At 40.1% G+C, this 20,053-nt stretch overlaps 5 protein-coding genes across 5 annotated transcripts; 2 read left to right on the top strand and 3 right to left on the bottom strand.

The window, feature by feature from the left end:
• Nucleotides 1-1,094: 1,094 nt before the first annotated feature.
• On the bottom strand, nucleotides 1,095-5,707 carry LOC117573076 (vacuole membrane protein 1). The gene is made up of 5 exons (XM_034255959.2): nucleotides 5,517-5,707; nucleotides 3,628-4,049; nucleotides 2,764-3,045; nucleotides 2,393-2,699; nucleotides 1,095-2,333 (listed from the first exon to the last, which is right to left on the bottom strand). The coding sequence occupies exons 2-5, from the start codon at nucleotides 4,035-4,037 to the stop codon at nucleotides 1,836-1,838; spliced, it is 1,497 nt and encodes a 498-aa protein (XP_034111850.1). The 5' UTR covers nucleotides 4,038-4,049; nucleotides 5,517-5,707; the 3' UTR covers nucleotides 1,095-1,835.
• A 1,466-nt stretch (nucleotides 5,708-7,173) lies between these two features.
• On the bottom strand, nucleotides 7,174-9,660 carry LOC117565826 (gamma-aminobutyric acid receptor-associated protein). Its single transcript, XM_034245138.2, has 3 exons — nucleotides 9,461-9,660; nucleotides 7,479-7,676; nucleotides 7,174-7,401 (listed from the first exon to the last, which is right to left on the bottom strand). The coding sequence occupies exons 1-3, from the start codon at nucleotides 9,548-9,550 to the stop codon at nucleotides 7,330-7,332; spliced, it is 360 nt and encodes a 119-aa protein (XP_034101029.1). The 5' UTR covers nucleotides 9,551-9,660; the 3' UTR covers nucleotides 7,174-7,329.
• Nucleotides 9,661-10,106: 446 nt separating this feature from the next.
• LOC117565821 (60S ribosomal protein L22) lies at nucleotides 10,107-12,994 on the top strand. Its single transcript, XM_034245125.2, has 3 exons — nucleotides 10,107-10,243; nucleotides 10,425-11,036; nucleotides 12,624-12,994. The coding sequence occupies exons 1-3, from the start codon at nucleotides 10,232-10,234 to the stop codon at nucleotides 12,888-12,890; spliced, it is 891 nt and encodes a 296-aa protein (XP_034101016.1). The 5' UTR covers nucleotides 10,107-10,231; the 3' UTR covers nucleotides 12,891-12,994.
• LOC117578007 (uncharacterized) lies at nucleotides 12,814-17,490 on the bottom strand. Its single transcript, XM_034263105.2, has 4 exons — nucleotides 17,341-17,490; nucleotides 16,465-17,156; nucleotides 14,051-16,397; nucleotides 12,814-13,295 (listed from the first exon to the last, which is right to left on the bottom strand). Exons 2-3 carry the CDS (start codon nucleotides 17,135-17,137, stop codon nucleotides 15,676-15,678), a joined length of 1,395 nt encoding a protein of 464 aa, XP_034118996.1. The 5' UTR covers nucleotides 17,138-17,156; nucleotides 17,341-17,490; the 3' UTR covers nucleotides 12,814-13,295; nucleotides 14,051-15,675.
• Nucleotides 17,491-17,870: 380 nt separating this feature from the next.
• Nucleotides 17,871-19,965, top strand: LOC117578006 (endoplasmic reticulum-Golgi intermediate compartment protein 2). Its single transcript, XM_034263104.2, has 3 exons — nucleotides 17,871-18,322; nucleotides 18,379-19,221; nucleotides 19,301-19,965. The coding sequence occupies exons 1-3, from the start codon at nucleotides 18,202-18,204 to the stop codon at nucleotides 19,738-19,740; spliced, it is 1,404 nt and encodes a 467-aa protein (XP_034118995.1). The 5' UTR covers nucleotides 17,871-18,201; the 3' UTR covers nucleotides 19,741-19,965.
• The last annotated feature ends 88 nt before the right edge of the window (nucleotides 19,966-20,053 follow it).

The following is a 20,053-nucleotide window of genomic DNA, read 5'->3' as shown; positions in this document are numbered from 1 at the left end:
GGCTCACCCTTTATACCAGACTCTACTTGGAAAATAAAAAAGAAAAACTTTCTTAACAAAGGTTTGATGTATATGAATTAATTTTATAAAAAAAAATTTGAGCAAGAGCAATTTTTTATTTAAGAAATCCACGAACAGTTTTTGCTTGAACTAAGCCATGAAATTTTTTCGTTCTTTTTTGTTTTGCAATGAATTTATATATGGTAGAAGCATTAAACTAAATTCTGTGTTTATATAAATTCAATACCTCTCTTAGTTTGGTAAGTATAATTATTTAAGATAGTCGGTTGCTACTAGTTGAAATTATGTGTTATCCACTATATATATGTACATATGGGTAATTCCATGGCGGAATTTGTCCCGTGTGAGACGAGAATGGATTTTCATCCCAACCCATTAGCGAGAAGGCTAAGAAATGCTCCAAAAATGAGAAGACTGAAGAGGTGTCATCCACAGGACCTTCCTACGAGGTCCCTTGTATAACATAATATATATAGTATAATAATACATAATACATAGTATTCTATGAATAATGTATACATAATATGAATAATTGTAAGTATTTTTTTTTTTTTGTTTTAAGGTATAACTTTTCAAGGTGCCAAAAAGGTAGCAGAACTCCAGTTAAATAATAAAAAATACAAATTTTTCCAAAAGTTAACTTTTCAAATCAAACATTTTTGAGACAAAATTATATGATTAAGCAAAAAATATCAGTTCTTCCAGCTAAAGGCTAAAGCAACCAACGCTAATTTACATTAGTTACATATTTTGTTATCTATGGATTTATTATTATTTGTAATCTATGCTTAAAAAGTGATAACAATAATTATAATAATAAGTTGTTCAGTCCTTTACTTCATTACAATCCCAAATGTTTCCTGCGACACCAAATATAAATTGTAAAACCCGGAAATTGTTTCGATGTCTACTTTTGATGCTCCATCATTCATTGTGATGTTCTCACATCCATTTATTGTTTTATTGTTGTTGTTGGGGCCATCCATCACTTGGGGTTATCCCTTTAGACGCATCGCGAAGCAGCAGCAGCTAGTTAATAGAGAAAAAAAACCCCCGCAGTCATTTGCAAATGTTTTCTTATCATATTCGTAATTCCGTTTATTTTCAGCATTTAGTTTCAGTTGTTTCATGTTTTGTTTTGTTTTGTTTTGTTTTTAATGTCTTTGTTTATCTTGAAGCAAATTTCTACACAACATTTGCGATTTGTATTTCTTATGTATTTGTTTTCTTCAGTTTTGTTTTTGCATTGCATTATCAAAAAGTGAAGGAAATTGTAAACGAGGGTAGAAAATCAACTGAATAGCTTTGGGTATGTTATGTATATAGATAGTACTATTGATTTGGGTCTAGCTGTTATTTAATTTCCATTTACTTTATTTAGTTGTTGTAGTTGTTGTTGTGTGCTGTGTTTGCTTTCTATTTGTGTATTTCTATTTATTTAAATTTATATAATTATATTAAGGTTGTTCATTTTTGTATTCTTTGCTTTTTCTTTAACTATTCTAGACTACGATGATCATTCAAAGCTGCACTATCGCTCCTCATTCACTCGCTAGCACAAAAAAAAAAGAAGCGTTTACGATATTATTATATTTAATGCATATGGTTCTATCATAATCTTAACTCGCCAGAAACTGTTCGAATTTGACTAACACAATCATAGTAATTATAATTGTAATTGTAATTATAATATGAATAATAATAATAATAATTAATAGTACAGAACATAATTGCCGAAAAAAAAGAAATATTAACAAAGAATTTTGCATTCAATTGCGGAAAGGATGAAAGTGCTGTGGCTCAGATTGTGCCCATTAATCGCGGAGCGCTTTTTGTTTGGCATGCTTCTTCAAGCCGGTGGTGGGCGTGGCTTGGGAGGCAGACGATGTTGACGTCGAGTTGCTGCGCGTCTTCTTGTGCAGCCGCTTGTGATAGCTTTGCGCCAGCGAATTGACAATTGATACAACGAAATAGCAAACCATGCCAATCACAAATGTCTCAAAGATCTTGGACAACAGATTGCCGGAGTCACCACCGCTAGCGCCAGCGCCACGTCGATGCAATCGCTGCTTCTGGTTCTCGAGGAATCCCTTAAACGGCTGCTGCAGCTTCCGGCCAAAGATTGGCAGCGAGGCCAGAAGATCGACGGCGCGCTCGATCAGAGACTCATTGAACGCAATAATCACAAAGACCTTCTGTATGTGCATCTTGATGATGGCCTTGCCAATGAGCGTGGCGCCAAAGAATGTCCAGAATGGCACCAAAAAATGGCCACACGTGATGCCAGCCAAATCGAACAACGGATTGGGAATCTGCAACAAATAAGTCAGGATCAACATAAGCAAGCGTTTCAAATGAATGTTCAACGTACGCTTGCACAAGCCAAGATGCCAAAGAAGCCAACGCGCTCGACCACACGCTCCATGAACAGTTTGCCCTTGTCCATGAGACTGAGGTTCTTCTGGTGTCGCTTCGCATTCAGGGCTTCAAACTCGGCCAGCTCATCGGCATCGTCCGGATCGTAGCCGGAGAGACGTGCCGCCTTGGCCATAAAATAGGGAGGAAGTTCGCCGAGCGCAGTGCCAGCGCCCCAAAGGAATGCCTCCAGACGCACCTTGGTCATAATGGACCAGATATCGGGCACACGCTTCACATACGGTTCCTCCGGACAAATGATGCTACAAATGGCAACAATGATTAGCTCAAAATGTTGTAAAGGCATAAACAGGATATTCAACTCACTCGTCGGGATAGGGCGGCTTGGGAAAGTTTAGGGAATTGCATTCGTAGGCGGCCAATGTGACGCTGGCTATGTGTGGACCCAAGTAGAGCAGAAACGTATGGAGGCCGGTGCCGAGGCCAACGGATGAGAGAACGCCGAGGCCAATCCAGTAGACAAAGAACCAGGTGTTGCGACGCACCAGCTCAATGATCATTTGATGCGGTCCATCGATCTTGTAAATTATGCTAAATACAATGCCTAATACTATTAAAACAGCCAACAGGCCGCGTTGCTGCATTAATCTGAAAGGGACGGAGAGAGAAAGAGAGAGAGAGAGAGAGAGAGATAATGGTAAATTGTTATGGGTAAATTATAAATAGCAAGAGAGCAGATGATCTAAATTACTTTGTTTTCTACATATAATGTCTAGGCTTTAATTTTGAATTTATGTTAAAAATGATCCTTGGTGATTGTTATCCTCTGATTAAAAATAAAACTAAATATATACAAAGACGAAAAGATTAATAATTATTCTAATAATAATTATTAGAATAATTGTGTGGCTTTATATTAAATTTTGTTTAAGTTAAGAAAATTGTGTATTAAAGCGACAGTTAATAAATTGTGCAAATGTTCATAAAATGGATTTTCTTCTTATTGAACAGACAACAGCTTCGTCTCTTCCGCTTTGTATTATTGTTATCTAGAGGATTGAGCTGAAATGTTTAAGCGAAGTGGTAATCAAAAGGTTGAGAAAGTGACACTAAAAAACGTTGACAGCTTAAATTGCCGTCTAGCGTTATACTTAGGACACCACTAAGGGATGTAGAATAATAATTTAAATAGCTAGCCCGATTTGAAGGGGCGATGGCGATTCAACTCACCTGCTGCTCCAGGTGCGCAGCAATGCAATCAGTTCAAGTGCACAGTATTTGGACGTCTGCAGTGGACGACGCCAGAGCACCAGCTGTGCACGCTCGTTGCGCTCTTTGTCTTTTTGCTGTTTATCCTTTTTGCTTAACTGCATTTTGCTATTGTTGCCACACTTTGTGTGTGCCGCTGCTGTCGTCGCTGTCGCTGAGCTGTTGTTGCTGCTACTGCTACTAATTGTTGTAAATGAGGTGTTGCTGTTGGAGTTGCTGCTACTGCTGCCGCTTTTAGTGCTGCCATTGGGCGGCTGTTTCTTTTGGCTCTTGTTGTTGCTGTTGCTGCTGCTGCTGTTTGTGTCGTCCTGTTTGCGTTGGCGTGTGCTATTCGCATGGCTGGCTGTGTCCTTTTTGCTGTGTTGTGACATTTAGGCGAGTTTCTACAAAAACAAAAGCGAAATAATCACTAATTTGATTTTCAATTCAATGAAGGCGATCAATTTATTTCGTTAAGCAGTGTGACCAGCTGTCGTTGCTTGACTTTCAAATCGAACAGCTGTTGTGAGTTATCGATAATTTGAATGATCGTAAGGCAAAAAATAAAATATGCATGGTGTTCCTCCAATTGTAATTGCTACGAATATTTGCAACAAAAAATGGCAATGTATTTGCATATTTAACAATTTAAAAAGCAATCAAAACCATCAATGATTTTCCGATTGACCTTTGTTTCATAAGTCTGGGCTGGCTGGGCTACTGGTTTTATCCGCTACCGCCGGTTTATCTTTTTGTCTTTTTTTGTTAGTTGGCAACACAGCAAACTAAAAATACGCGTGTATTGATGCTTCTGCCTCTTTGTCATGTGTGTACATACATACATACATGTATGTACTTGAGCGCGCGGGAAAAGCACAACAATTACAACAACAACAACAAGAACGGCGACGACGGATTATCATACGATATTCAAGCACCAATAAAATGAATCCACATGCGTTACGTTCGTCGCTAAAAACAGGGCAACAACGCACACACACACGTGTTGTTTACCTATGCGTGTGTAAGTATGCATGTAATTTTTAAAAAGCGTGGCAGTTGACAACAACAACAACAACAATGAGAGAGCGACAATAACACAAGTACATAAAAATCATGCTGACCAGCGCAAAGAGTGGACAGATATTAATACACACACACATACAGCTGCCTATGCGGGTATACGGCATTTAGGGTGGCCCACACGGGAGGAGGGGCAACGGCGACTTCTGCGCTGCTGCTTAATCAGCTGTTTGTCTGCGCTTTGTTGTTGTTCTGTTCGAGGCTACAGTCTCGCCATACACAACACTACACGTATGTGCCATACAATTGTATGTGTGTGTAAATGATAATTGAATAAAAAGCGCTTAGTTGCCAATGCTGTCGTTGTTGTTGTTGTCGTACGAAACGTTTCTTATGCAGTGGCAACTTCTGCACTCGGCTGTTGTTGTTCTTCTTCTTGATGTTTTTTTGTTTTTGGGGTGGCAAATGGCGCAGCGTCGCCACAGCATTGAAGAACATAAAAACCCCATATACAAATAGCAATAACAACAACAAAGGCAGACACAAAGCCAGGGCAACGACAAATGAATGCGTCAGAAAAAAACGAGCTCAAAACAAAAATCAATTGCAGTGCACATGTCGTTTCATTATTTTTTGCCATGACTACACAAATAGTAATTCATGTGTTTTTCATTAAGCACAATTTGTTTGCATGGCAATATCAAAAACAACAACAACAACAATAACAAACACTAAACTTAACACTTCTCTTTGGCTGTCGAGGCGCCCGTTTTGTAACTGAGGGCGGCTGATTTGTGCCCTTTATTGTAAACTGCAAAAAAAAACGCACACACACAATAAAATTTTACCTGATTTCGGTAGTGTAAATTAATTGATGATTCTGTTGCTACTCGACTGCACTTGTTTTGTTTCACATAAAAACGAATAGAACGTAGTTAATTTATAAAATTCACGAAGCCTACGCCTGACATCAACAACACGTACATCAAACTCCGGCTAAACAACAGAATTCTAACTTTTTTCTTAAGGAAGAGCTTTATGAAAAGCGCTTTCATTTAACACCTGTGTCGGGGTGTCACCATATGCAATTTTTCCAAAATGAACGTTTTAACGCCTAGGCTATATACCAAAATAAAGAAATCCCTACAACTCTCACTTGGTCACACTACATTTAACAGTTTCTAAAAACACCCAAAATGGCGCGTTACCTTTAACCGCTTTTATTTCAATATTTTAAACAATAAAATCTAGACTTCGTCTAGAACATTTGATTCTTGGCATATAACAAAATACAATTTTCGCAAAAATGTGAGATAAATATTTTTCATCCGAATGAAAACGAATAGTAAGAAGCAGTTAAAGCTCCAAAAATCCCGCAAAAAAATGGAGCTCCTAGTACACTATTAATTAAATTACATATTACGCTGCTTACGGTCATACATTTTAATCAGATGGCGACAATAATAATAATATAAAGCATTGTCGGGTTGCCAATTTACCAGCGCTAGTGCATCGCATTAACGATTTTCTTGTTTTTCTACGCTTAAAAATACTGAATTGCTCATGTAAAAGTTGGACTGTAAGTCTGTTAACGGTTAATGTTCTGTTGATTGGAATGAGCAGAGCTATCGATATTGATTATTGTCAGCGATAGAAATACTATGTACCTACATAAATTAGTAATGACTTTTGGATTATCGATTTCGATTATTATCATCCAGAAAACATTATGTACCGAAATTAGTACTATTTTTCCCGACACTTGAGTTTTGTTTGTTTACTTCGTAAGGCCACTGAAAATATAAAACGGTGTATGACTTATCACTAAAGATAACAAACGGTTTCAAAAATAAATTTATAGAATGCATACGCCTAGTGGCAAAATAGATTTGAACGATTGGAGCACATCTTTCACAGGGATGAACTCTTTGACCGATAGGCCTAGAGGGTGAGCCAGAACGGAGGAAAAATAATAAAGAGAATGCAATAACAGCGAAATGTTGATCGTTTGATTTTTTGGACGAGTTAGTCAACTGTTTTTATATATTTTTTTGTATTTATTTAATTAATAATAGATTAATTATTGTACGCTTAACCGAGAGAGTCCTATTCGTAACCATACACACTAAATATGCACAAAATTTTGTTGTATTATTACACATAAAGTTCAAATGAAGTAAAATGTCTACATCATCAAACATGAAAATTCTACGATACACAAGAGAATTGCAAGATTTAAAAAAATATATATTCATTAAAAGGGGAGAAACTGAACAAACTAGTGCCAAGTAAATAATGTTAAAGCATAGGTAATTTTCAAATACTAGCGCGAATAGAAAATGATGTTATCAAATAATTTTCACATAACATTTGTCTTGGATTTTTTTGTTTACATTTTTTAAGAATTTTTTAATTGTGTTTTTGTGGTGTTTTTCTTTTCCTCAATATTTCTTTTTTTGTTTTCTTTTGTTTGTTATTTTACTTTACTGCCTTAGACCTGCACAATTTGTTTAGCTATCATTCTTTTTTCTTTTCCATTTTCGTTTTTTTTGCATTATATTTTAAACTGCATTGCTAAACGTAAAATATATGTATGTATGTATATATAGAATTTTCTGTATAGGTTGTTGTTTGTTGCATGGGAGAGATGCAGTCAATTTTCTACTTGTCCATGCCGTAGACATTCTCATCGGAGTAGGCTATGTACAGAAAATAATCCTCCTCGTGATGTTCCTACAAGTGAAAGAGATGAAAAAAGCATGGTGTGAGCAAAGCGTATTGATGAAATTAGGGTGGAGATATATGCATACCTGGTAAAGGGAGCCCATGGTTGCAGATGTTGGGGGAATGACATTGTTCACGAAGAAGAAGAGTGCATCCTCGGGACGCAGGTGAATGCGTTTGCGGATGAGGAAATAGAATTGGCCGACAGTCAAATCCGATGGCACCAAATACTTCTTTTTGTCCAAATCACCGATGCGCGCCTTTGGTGCCTTCTCAACAATCACCTGTAAAGACGAAATAAAACGAAAAGGATTTAGTTACGTGCTTGTATAATAAATAATTATAATAATAATTATTTAAATTGTCAAATGAAAATGAATTGCGTCTTTGATAAAAATAAGCAACAACAAAAACTACGTGACGATACGCGATACGTTTTCCACACACACACACACACACACACACGCAAACACGTCGAATGCACATTCATCATTCTTACGTAGTTTGCTAACAAATTGTAATTGCATGTTTGCGAACAAAGAAAACAAAGTTAATTACAAATCAACAATGTGAACGGTTAACAGGTTGTGGTATTCCTGCGCTTCTTAAAAGGGAAGGAATGCAAGTGGAATTCTTAGCATAACGTTGCTGTTAAGATAAGCTTAAAGCTTAGCGTATAAATTGCCAAAAAAAAAATGTTGTGTTTGCCTGTCACCCGTCCGCCCCACGTCATTGGCCATTCTCAAGGTGAAGGTGGCCTGCGGCATTATTTATGTACATTACGTACATTCATACCATATATACACACACAAACAAACTACATATGTATGTATATGTACATGTTATTGTGCACAATACATACAGACATATTTGCCACTGAGCGACCAGCTGGCCTTGCCTGCATTTGCTTGCTCATCAGCTGTTATGTGATTTGTGTTAGCTGCTTGCCAAAAAAAATTAAAATAAAATGAAATGCAACAACAATATTCTTTTGAAATCCAAAACAAGCAAAACACAAATTGTTGCTCAAATTTAGACGTTAGTCAAACAGAAACAATGAGCATTGCGTTCGCGCGCAATAGAAAAGGAGAGAGAAAGGGATGGAAGGATGCTTGCAATGCATGATCATCATCGCATCATTGAGAACCGCAGAAGAGAGCTTTTGGCAGCAAGGTTGCACTGCATTTTACTGATAAGGGGATAAAGAGAGCTTTGCTCTCTCCAGAATGTCTGACTATTGTATTCATTTACGCCGCCGCCACAAAATTGTGAAATAAGCAAACAAAGAGTAAACAGTACAAAAGTTCCTATGACTAATTGCGAATGCGAAAAAAAATAAAATAAAAGCAACTATTTCTGCTATTAGCCAAATTCATGGATTGCGTTTGCTTTTTTTATGCGCAGTAATTAAGTAGCCTAGCGAGCATTTTCGCGAATCAACAAACGAAAACAAAAAATTTTTGATTTACAATCAACAAAAAAACAAATAAAAAAAAAAACAACTGGCTGGTTGGCCGTGTGACGAGAATGACGAGTGGGGGTATCAAACGCTGTGAGGGGGGATTCACGAAGCAACCAAGTGAAAAACAACACTTCAACAGCTGGGGGAGAGCGAGTCAGCTATCTAGCAGTTGACTCGTTCGCACTCACACATACACAAGCTGAACAAAGCCTGTTTCGTGTGTATGTATGTGCGCGTGTGTGTGCAAACACCAATTTTGTTTGATTTTCACTAGATCTTTTGGCAAGTATTGAGGCTGCCAAGTGCATTTTCTTTTCATACAACAGATGTGAAAAACTGCTATTGATAATTATATGCTCAGTAATGGACATAAAATTATTAACAATTACTGCTGAAGTGAATATGCGCATTATTGATTTTCCGCACTGAACAACAACCAAATAGAACGACGCAAAACAATCGCATACATACAAACAACCCACACAAAAACACACACGCATACACACATGCATACATAAACACACACAGAGTAGGGCTGGATAAAATATACGTATATACATATTAAGGTAAAGAGAAATAAATAAAGAAAAAATAATTTGTACTCACAGGCACACGGTCAGGATATTTACGGCGGATCTTGTCGCCTTCGGCGCGACGCTTTTCAAATGCATGCTCCTCTTTGTATTGAAACTTCATGATTGTTCTTGTTAAATAATTGTATAAGAAACGCAGTTTTCACTTTATACTCTTCAGGCCAAATAACAAAAAAAAAGCAAGCTGTCACTCTCGTATGTGTTTCACTTATGATGGCTGCGCACTTCATTCAGTCTAGAAGTAGAGAAACATCGATGTATCGATAAATTTCAAAATAGCTTAATCATCGATATTTTTGTTTCGGTGAATATCGATATTTTGCAGAAAGATTATTTAATATTAAGTGTTTATTATTATGCTTTTGGATGAAATCCGACAACCTTTTTTATAATATTATTTTCCGAGTATAATTTCCTTCGAAAGCATGATGGGAATTGATATTCGCATACATCAATGGTAGCAAATGTGGTAATCGAACATTTTAAATATTTTAAATATGGATGTTTTTGCAGCCGAAATATAGTCTTATGCCAAATGTTTGAAAGCTCGTATTTTTCGGCAATAATTAAATTTATTTTGAACATAATTTTTAAAATCCAATTAGAATTCAGTGTGGCCAAATATTTAATTAATAATTTTAGTGTTGACAAACTGTGTTGAAAAGAAAACTGTAAAACAGTGTTGTAAGTAGTAAAAAAAAATCGAATTTCGAGGTAATGAATCGATGACTTGAACTCATCTCTAAGTGCTGGTTCTTTTCCTCCGTGGTTTTCGAGTAATAAGATGGCCCCAACTGTAAGTGCTTCAGAAAAATCGTGAAAATGTTGCACCATCACAAATAAAACATTCGAAATAAATGCAAAATATGCAAGCGTGAAGTGTGTGAAATGCAATGAACGTGTTATTTGAATTGTGCGACTGCAATTAAATGATATGCAAAAGTAATAGTCATATTTTTTTTGTGTGTTTGAAATAGGCCAAGACCAACAAGGGTGATGCTAAGGCGCCGGCTGCCAAGCCCGCCGAGAAGAAGGCGGCACCAGCCGCAGCCAAGGGCAAAGTTGAGAAGCCCAAGGCTGAGGCTGCTAAGCCCGCAGCTGCCGCTGCCAAGAACGTGAAGAAGGCGCCGGAAGCCGCTAAGGACGTTAAGGCAGCAGCTGCCGCAAAGCCCGCTGCTGCTGCTAAACCCGCAGCCGCTAAGCCAGCTGCTAAGGATGCCCCCAAGAAGGCACCCGCTGCCGCTGCTGCTCCCAAGAAGGACGCCAAGGCAGCTCCAGCTGCTGCTAAGAAGCCCGCCACCACCCCAGCTGCTGCCCCTCCAGCAAAGAAGGCTGCACCAGCTGCCGCCAAGGCTGCTGCTCCCGCTGCTGCCGCCGTCGCTGCTCCAGCTACAGCGGCTGCTGCCAAGCCCGCCGCCAAACCAGCGGCTGCTAAGCCCAAGGCAAAGGCTGCTGCTCCAGCGCCCAGCAAGGTGACGAAGAAGAACGTGCTGCGCGGCAAGGGACAGAAGAAGAAGAAGGTGTCGCTGCGTTTCACCATCGACTGCACCAACATTGCTGAGGACAACATCATGGATGTGGCCGATTTCGTAAGTACTCCGCCAGTCACAAAAAATAGCTTCGTTTTCCCCAGAAGCAGATTAAGATCTCCTTATATTAACAAGAAGCAAACACTCTGGAGAGCAGGTGAACATAACCTCAAAGCGACAACAGTGACGTCAGCGGCGTGTTCGTTCGATATCGATAACAAGCGATACCACACCAAGCTTTTCATTGCCGCAAACAGCAAGAGGCTCTGGATAAAAAGTTGTGGTTACAGTAAAAACTCTTCGGTAGCGATTAAACTGCACGCGGCTAGTATTGTGCTGCGTACGGTTAACAACTGCTGGAACAATGGAATATTCTCCATTAGTACACAAGTATTTTTGTGTTCGTCACTGTGGTCTCTTTGTTTTTTTTTTTTTTAACCACTAAAATCGATATCAATCGATTAGCTTTGCACATCTGTATTTTTTTTTTTGCGTTTATCTGCATACAAAAATTTCCTTCAGTTCGTGATCGTGCGACATGCAACGCGATTTGTCAGTAATTCTTTTCTCTGGGTAATTCCCACACATAAAGGGGCTCTGGACACTGCACAACGGGGTAGCCTCTGATCGCCAGGACCTGGTCTGGCCAGTTTGGTGCAACCGTCTGTGAACAGCGTCAAGTCGTGCTATGTCTACCGCCACGTGGTGGGCCCTGGGTTGATCGCATCACAACCGTGGTGCATCAGGCCGAAATTCATAGTGCGCCCTGCTATGAGCGTGTACAAAGAACTCTTGGTCACGCTGCAGGTTTCACCATTCAATATTCAATAGCAAGCAAAGCAATTTCAAAGAGACTTAGCTCTCTGCCTTCTGCCCACGAGTGTTTATGAAACACTTAGTCCACAAAAGCAGCTAAGCGGGGAAACTTGTGTTAAATTAGCAGGGCGCCTTACAACTGCCCGCCACGCAAAAGCGTCATATATCCACGTCACGTCGAATTGGATCAGGTAATACGGTAAATCCCAGGAACAGCTAATTATGATTTATAATTTTTAACGTAGAGACATTTAGAATTGTTTTGGAGCGATATGAATTGCAATTGAATGTCATTTAGAACAAACTATCATATCATCCATGATTTCAAAGTATGAGATTTTGATTGTTTTTCTCGACGATATTGATAACAAATATTAAAGAGTTGTTTTTGTTTTTGAAGTATTGTTTGTGACACTACCGTTTAATACCATATTTAAACTTTCATTAATCGTCAAGGAAGAACATTCAAATTAAAATGCAATTAGTCTAAATATAACTTATAATGTTTACTGTCTCCGATGCAACAGCTACTTTGCTCCTATCGTTTTGTGTCAAATAAATTAAGGCCACGCCGATTTGCCGTCAGAGAGTGAAAGCTTTTGCGAGTCGCTCTGATGGCAGTGTACTCAGTGGCAAATTAAAAAATTGGTCACTCTTCTTTATTTGGGCCTTTTGCTGACCTTACCATTTGCTTTTGGCCTTAACAAAGACAGAGACAGCACTACTACTAGTCTAGTCTAGTATTTTTCATCTCTATCCAATCGATAGATTTAGCTTCGAGTGGATTTACTTGCGTTCTCTTTCTAATTGATGCATTCCTCTTTTTCGCAGGAGAAATATGTGAAGGCTCGCCTTAAGGTCAACGGCAAGGTGAACAACTTGGGCAACAACGTCACCTTTGAGCGCTCCAAGATGAAGTTGATCGTCAATTCCGATGTCCACTTCTCTAAGCCCTACCTCAAGTACTTGACCAAGAAGTACCTGAAGAAGAACAGTCTGCGTGATTGGATCCGTGTTGTGGCCAATGAGAAGGACTCATACGAGCTGCGCTACTTCAGAATTAGCTCCAACGACGATGAGGATGATGAAGCCGAGTAAAGATTACAACACAAAACATTTTTTACAACTGTTTTCCAATGACTAATACATGTGTCATGTAGCAGAATAACATGGTTACCAGATTAAAACGCGTAAAAATATAATCTCAACTTTGTTTATTCATTTGTTGTTTCCCTTTTTAGACAGGATTTTCTTTGGAATATGTTCTAATCTGTTTATGTGAAGCATGTTGGAGAACACTTGTTACTTAAATATACACAATGTTCTCTCAAAGTTTTCGATTAAACTGTATAATATATTTTGGTTAAACATCACATTGTTAAAGGTCAATTCAAGCAATCCAATACCAATATCTCGTATGCCGATGGGTTTTTATCTTTTTTCGACAATTTCCTCTTTTCAGTAAATCAATTCCTTGAATCATGGCTGCCGATTGTTAAGAGACTATAAATGAAATCATGATAATAGGAAATAAAATATGATTGAAATTCTCAAATTTTCCAATTTGTAGTTTGAAAATTAATGGTCAGGTTATTTGAAAATTTTCATACCAATTTTTATAGATAGTAAATGGTAGATTTGGATATTTTGGAGAGTACTCGCATCGGAAGTGTGTTATACTGTGCTTTAACATTTGTTCAGTTAGTTTTTATACCCGCTACCCGTTAGGTAGAATGGTACTATAACTTTGTCCTTTCGGGAAATATAATATATGTAACAGGAAGAAGAAGCTATTTCTGAAACTAAAAAGTGTATCGAAAAGATATAGCTTTATATGTCCGTGTGTCTGTCCGTTCATATGAATAACTAGATCTCAGAAGTTATAAGAGATAGATATGTACATATATTTTTCCGACAGCATTTGTTAATTTTGCATGCAGATTAAGTTTAAGTTTTTGATTTTTGCCACGCCTACTTCCTCCCACTCAAATCGACAATAATCGAATAACAAGCGTAATAGTAAAGCATTCAATAACTACAGAATTTAAGACTCCTGAAAAATTGCCAGCTGACAATCTGGTTTATATATTTTGTACGCTATGGTATATTTTGAATACAGTACTATATCGAAATACCAAATATGTATATTTCCTGGTATATTTTCAGATTTTGTTTTGTTATATTTTTAGGATATAGTTTTATTAAAAATGAAAATTGAGTATCTTACAGTCGAACACACTCAACTGTAGCTTTCTTACTTTTTTCTTAATGTCTGTAAAGTGAAATACAGATTACTACAAAAAATTGTGATGAAAAGTATTTTTATTGCGTTAGTCTGCACTAATGTTTTGCAACTGTTAAAGTTAACGTTAAAATTACGTTTTACTGAACAATATTTTTTATTGCTGCAAATATTTTGCGGTTGAAAAAAGCTGTAACTTTGTTGTGGATATTCAACTATCGAATTATTGAAAACACATCAAAATATTTAATACGTCTGTAGATGTCTGTCTATATGGTTATTTTGATGTAATTAGCTGGTTGAATAAATGTTTTTCTCCTTGCTGCAAGTCAAAACAAGACAGACCAGTTCTTTATAATATATATAAGGGAGAATGTCATTTTGTTTAGTACGCGCATGCATAATTAGTATTTAATAATTCTTACTGCGCATTTGTTCTTATAATTGTTGCTTTCAAATGCATGGAATTTAAGTCTGAGAAGAGTTCTTCCCATCCGTTGCTCCATAATAGATAATATGTGCGTAAATATATTGATATCTTCCTACCTCTCTCTCTCTATACTTCCTATGTTCCTATCTCTCTTCCTTCTTCGATTCCATGAACTACCATAAATAAATAGTTGAGGTCAATCCATGTTTTTCTGTGTATATTATACACTGTATACCCATAAAAATAAAGTCGAAGGTGCTCGTCTTAGTCTGCAATGCGAATAATTTATGCGTTTGGCTGAAAGAGATATTTGGAGTCATCTTCAACTGTTCCACGATTGGGTGAGAGATGATATTGCATGAACAGTTCAGACAGACAGTTGTTCAATAAAAGTGAAAGCTGCTGCTGGTGTCAAGTGTTTTCTATTGTTCAAGTTGTTGCTGTGCAGTCTATAGTCTATAGTCTATGGGAAAAGAAGAGTTTTGCCAAGAAAAAGACCAGCTTGGCAGCTTGGAGTGCGGGTGTGATGTTTATTAAGCTTTTATTGAATCAATAATTATGACCAGAAGAACAAATACGAATAAAAAAACAAAACAATAAAATATATAATACAAAATTGAGCAAACAACTGTGAGCTGTGGCTTAAACGAGTGTTTAAGCGTATTGTAATACTACCAATAGATTGATTATAAGCAACAAATTGCGATATATATATGTATATATAGTATACTATACTGAGATATGTCTTTTCATTTCATTTCCTTTTTTTTTTCTTTTGTGTTAAGTGGTCCACATTTTGTCTTGAGTTTCTCCAATTTTTAAGTATTTTTTAGAGATTCATAGTTAACGTTACAGAGAATGTTGTTGCATTCGAGCTTAGCTGCCGTATCATCATCATCATCATCGTCGTCTTCGTCTTTATCATTATAATCATCACAAGTGAAGGCCATTGGTATTAATATATCATCAGGCGTTTGGTTTTCAACCTACAACATACGAATTAAGAATACTCTACGGACAATTACTACAATAGTTAACAATGCAACCATCATCCACATCATCATGGTAATTGCATTTGAAAATTGCTGCTAGGGTCGCGCTAGAGGACGTGGATTTGTGTGTGGGTTCGTGGCCAGGGGGAATGGAAAATGGTGCAGTGGGTGAGGCTAATAAAGAGTGCAAAGCAAAAAACGAAACCAGAATGACGACACTTAATTGCCACCCGCTGCGGCAAAGCGCAGCACAAAAGCAGCCAGAGCAGCAAACATCGGCCACATGGCGTGCAACGTGCTGCTGCAAATGCTGCTGGCTCCGCTGTTGCTGGAGCGCACAGCTGCCTGATCGGGTGGCAACAACGCTGGCTGGCTGGTGGTGATCGGTGCCAATGGTGCCAGCGGTGGCGACATCGCTGCTGGTGGCGAGCCAAGGGGCGCAAGGGGTGCTGGCTCCGAGCCGGGAGCAACAGCGGGCGGTGGCGGTGCCGGATAGCAGGCAATCTTCTCGACCTCCACCATTTTGCTGCTGTCAGTGGGATCCGTCTCGTTAACCTTGGTTGGCACACAGATGATGCTACCAGGTGCCGGTGATGCAGGTGCTACCGCTCCCGCTGCTGCTGGATCCGTAGTATTCGACATGGGCATGGTGGCATTCTCTGGCGCAAATGGTGCGAGCTGAGCGGGCTGCATTGCCTCCATTTGAGTGCCATTCACTGGAAGAACAGGAACACCTGCTGCTGGTGCTGCGCCTGCATTGATGACCGTGGTGCCATCGCTGGCATTGACGGGCACACCATTGTTAATGATGATGATGCGATCCTGGCCAGCTGCGGGTGCAGGTGGCGCTGCGGCCACGGGATGGGACGAACTGCCGCCAGAGGAGCTCAACAAATGAGTGACCACTGCGCCAGTGGCAGCGCCAGCCAATGCGCCAGTTACTACAAAGAAAGTTGATTGATTAGTTGATGATTCAGCGATTGTTGTTGCGCTTTGTTGTTGACTTACGAAAGCCTGGACCAGACGAACCCGATTGCTGAGGTGGTTGTGCATACAAGGTGGCGCCTGGTGGCAACGCCGCGCCTGCCTGATAGTAGGTGGCACCTGGTGGAGGGGCTGCAGCTGCAACCGGATGGTAGCCAGTGTTGGGCATATGTCCAGCAGATGGATAAAAAGTGGCGCCGGGGGGCAACTGATTGGGCTGATAATAGGTAGCACCTTGTGGTACGCCCGCATATTGCTGTCCATGATTCTGACTGGGCTGGATGGGGGCATGGTAGGAGGGTTGTTGTGGTGCGGCGCCGTAGTTGGGTGCTTGATAGGCGGGCGCTGGCACAGGCTGATGTGACTGACCTTGTTGCTGTGGCACATTCCAGCCGATGGGCGAACCGTTCTGATTATTATTGTTGTTGTTGCCAGAGACGGGCGAGTTGGCGGAGTGAGTTTGCGTGGCGGTCGGTCGATTGGGTTGAGCGTTGTAGTTGTTGGAGTAGCTCAGCTTGGTCAGATCAGCATTGTTGCTATACTGTGGTGGCGGTGGCTGAGTCACACGGCCGCTAGATGGCGTCTTGCGCTGACTATTGCCTTGGGCACGACGGGCGTCCACAACATCAGGCGTCGTCAAGAGCAATGCCAATAAGCTGGTGACGACAACAAATGCGCACTTCGATGCAAAAGCCATCGTCACGTTTAACGATTTTCTATATATACAATATGTACAAGCAGACAACGGAAATGAGATTTATTACCCTTTTGCAACAACTGTATATATTTTAAGCTACAGCTGTATGTATGTATGTATGTGCAAATTTATTATTGCGACTGGCTAAAAATCAAGCGATCAAATATCTCAACAAATAATGTAAATACGTGCATGCTAATTACCGAAAAGTAAAAACTTGTTTTTGCCTGTTCGCTCACGCGCTCGTTAGTTTGTTTATACACGATTACTAAGTGTTTAAGCACTACGACGAACAACAAACGACGCGCTCTGTCTGGACACCAAGTTCGGTTTAACAACAATATTGCGAAACTCAATCGGTAAATCAATGCTAAAAAGTCGCAGAAATATCGATGATGATATCGATGTCTTAGACATTTGTTTAAACGTTGATTTTCTCTGCTAAACAATGATGTTCAGTGAAGGCAAATGTTATATTTAAAAAATGCATTTATTATTGAATGCATATTTTCACATAAATTGCGAGATTTTAACAAATAATCTATTTATTTATCAGCTGTTCATAGGATATACCAAAATACAAAATACAGCAACCTACAAATCACAGGGTACGGTCTCACTATTGCTAATTTTTAATACGTCATTGGCAATAGTATGTAACGCGATCAGCTGTTTTCAGGCCTATCGAATGCAGCTTTTTTTAAAACTGCTCTTATATCGATAACGTGACGATATTTATCAACAATTCAGCCGGCAACGGCAATAATTTGCATTCCTTATATATATCGTTTTTAATTTGTTAACACAACAAATTGCTGTTGGTGTTTTGGTTTTTTGTTAACGATTGCAATCATATAACTGTATCGAATTTGCATTGCACGCACTCGGAATTGAGCGCGAAGTGAGCGAGATTACTGTGTACGGGGGAGGGGCAATAAAAGTGGGCGAGATACGTGGCAATGATGATATGACGATGATGATAATCTTTTTGTGGTAAAACAAATCGACAAGCTGAACAAACAAATTGCAATAGTGAACGAGGGGAAGACAAGGGACTCGCAAGGATGTCGGCAACGCTGCGTTATCGCGGCGATAAAAGCAATTTGCTTGAATTCGCCAAGAATCTGGATGCATTTAAAAAGGTGCCAGAGAAGTACACGGAGACCACTGAGATCGGCGGCACACGTAAGACTTGCATGAACACCATATGCTGCACTATGCTATATTTTTGTCACTTTCAGTGTCGCTGCTGAGCCGCCTGCTTATCGTGTATCTGGTGTACACGGAATTGCGTTATTATTGGCATGAGACGGACATTATCTATCAATTTGAGCCAGACATGGCGCTTGATGAGCAGGTGCAGATGCATGTGGACATCACAGTGGCCATGCCCTGTGCCTCGCTCTCCGGCGTCGATCTGATGGACGAGACGCAGCAGGATGTGTTTGCGTATGGGACGCTGCAACGCGAGGGCGTCTGGTGGCAAATGTCCGAGTCTGATCGACGGCAGTTCCAATCAATGCAGCTGACCAATCATTATCTGCGCGAGGAATACCATTCGGTGGCGGACATCCTGTTCAAAGACATACTGCGCGAGCGACACGATTTGCCGCACAGTGAGAATCCGCAGCGTGCCTCACACTCGGCGGCAGCGCCACCACCTGGTGCACTGCAGCCACAGGCACAACAGCAGCAACCCCATCCACATCCACATCCGCACGAGCTGCCGCAGTCAGAGAGCAAGTTCGATGCCTGCCGCTTGCACGGCACACTGGGCATTAACAAGGTGGCGGGCGTGCTGCATTTGGTGGGCGGGGCACAGCCTGTAGTGGGCTTGTTCGAGGACCATTGGATGATCGAGTTCCGGCGCATGCCTGCCAACTTTACGCATCGCATCAATCGGCTCAGCTTCGGGCAATACTCGCGGCGCATTGTCCAGCCACTGGAGGGCGATGAGACCGTGATCTACGAGGAGGCCACCACGGTGCAGTATTTCATCAAGGTGGTGCCCACGGAGATTCAGCACACGTTCAGCACAATTAGCACATTCCAATACGCTGTCACCGAGAACGTGCGCAAGTTGGGTAAGTCATCAATGCATCTCCACCTTAAGTGTATTAACTAACTCTCTCTCTCTCTCTCTCTCTTTCTATCTGCCTACAGACTCGGAACGGAACTCTTACGGCTCGCCGGGCATTTACTTCAAGTACGATTGGTCCGCCTTGAAGATTGTGGTCAGCCACGATCGCGACTATCTGCTCACCTTTGTCATTCGACTCTGTTCCATTATATCAGGCATCATTGTCATTTCGGGCGCGATGAACTCGCTGCTCCTGACGCTGCAACGTCGCCTGCTGCAGCTGTTTGCTCCGCAACTGTATCAGCGTCATCTAAATAGCAAGCAGTCATCAGCATTGCTGGCATCGTCCTCCTCATCGCCAGCAACGTCGCCTCCGTCTGCGCTCAGCGTCGCCGTTGCCGTTGACAGCTCAGCAAAGGTAAACGTGCCCACGGTGCCGATCAACGAGCTGCTGCACACTGCGAATCTAATGGCCAATGTGGATATATCCGCTTATCTGCCAACCACTGCGCCAGGCAAGTAACACACACACACACACAGACTAGTGGAATGCGTAATCTCAGTTACAAATGAATCCCAAACTCTTCTTTATGATACATACAAAATGTTGCAGCTACTTTATTTGCGCTCTTAGTGTTACAAATTTTAAGCCAAAACAAACTGTACATACAAAACACAAATACATAACATACGATATACAATAAATGTTACACACACAACGAAGAACAAAAAAAAAAAACACAAATAAGTAACCTACAGTCGAGTGTGCTCGACTAGTGGATACCCGCTACACATTTTTGTGTACGACAAATAAAAATGTTGCTTGCATGGAAAAC

The sequence above is a fragment of the Drosophila albomicans genome, chromosome X, assembly GCF_009650485.2.
Source record: "Drosophila albomicans strain 15112-1751.03 chromosome X, ASM965048v2, whole genome shotgun sequence".
In the NCBI taxonomy this organism is placed as follows: domain Eukaryota; kingdom Metazoa; phylum Arthropoda; class Insecta; order Diptera; family Drosophilidae; genus Drosophila; species Drosophila albomicans.
This window is presented reverse-complemented; position numbering and strand designations above follow the sequence as displayed.

Coding starts and splice junctions, on each gene's coding strand:
- LOC117573076 (XM_034255959.2), bottom strand. CDS start 4,037: ATGTCACAACACAGCAAAAAGGACACAGCCAGCCATGCGAATAGCACA. Junction 2,700..2,763: donor AAGCCGCCCTATCCCGACGA/GTGAGTTGAATA, acceptor TGCCATTTGTAG/CATCATTTGTCCGGAGGAAC. Junction 2,334..2,392: donor GCATCTTGGCTTGTGCAAGC/GTACGTTGAACA, acceptor TATTTGTTGCAG/ATTCCCAATCCGTTGTTCGA.
- LOC117565826 (XM_034245138.2), bottom strand. CDS start 9,550: ATGAAGTTTCAATACAAAGAGGAGCATGCATTTGAAAAGCGTCGCGCC. Junction 7,677..9,460: donor AATATCCTGACCGTGTGCCT/GTGAGTACAAAT, acceptor TCGTCTTTACAG/GTGATTGTTGAGAAGGCACC. Junction 7,402..7,478: donor CCATGGGCTCCCTTTACCAG/GTATGCATATAT, acceptor TTTCACTTGTAG/GAACATCACGAGGAGGATTA.
- LOC117565821 (XM_034245125.2), top strand. Junction 11,037..12,623: donor TCATGGATGTGGCCGATTTC/GTAAGTACTCCG, acceptor TCTTTTTCGCAG/GAGAAATATGTGAAGGCTCG.
- LOC117578007 (XM_034263105.2), bottom strand. CDS start 17,137: ATGGCTTTTGCATCGAAGTGCGCATTTGTTGTCGTCACCAGCTTATTG. Junction 16,398..16,464: donor TTCGTCTGGTCCAGGCTTTC/GTAAGTCAACAA, acceptor CTTTCTTTGTAG/TAACTGGCGCATTGGCTGGC.
- LOC117578006 (XM_034263104.2), top strand. CDS start 18,202: ATGTCGGCAACGCTGCGTTATCGCGGCGATAAAAGCAATTTGCTTGAA. Junction 18,323..18,378: donor CACTGAGATCGGCGGCACAC/GTAAGACTTGCA, acceptor TGTCACTTTCAG/TGTCGCTGCTGAGCCGCCTG. Junction 19,222..19,300: donor CGAGAACGTGCGCAAGTTGG/GTAAGTCATCAA, acceptor ATCTGCCTACAG/ACTCGGAACGGAACTCTTAC.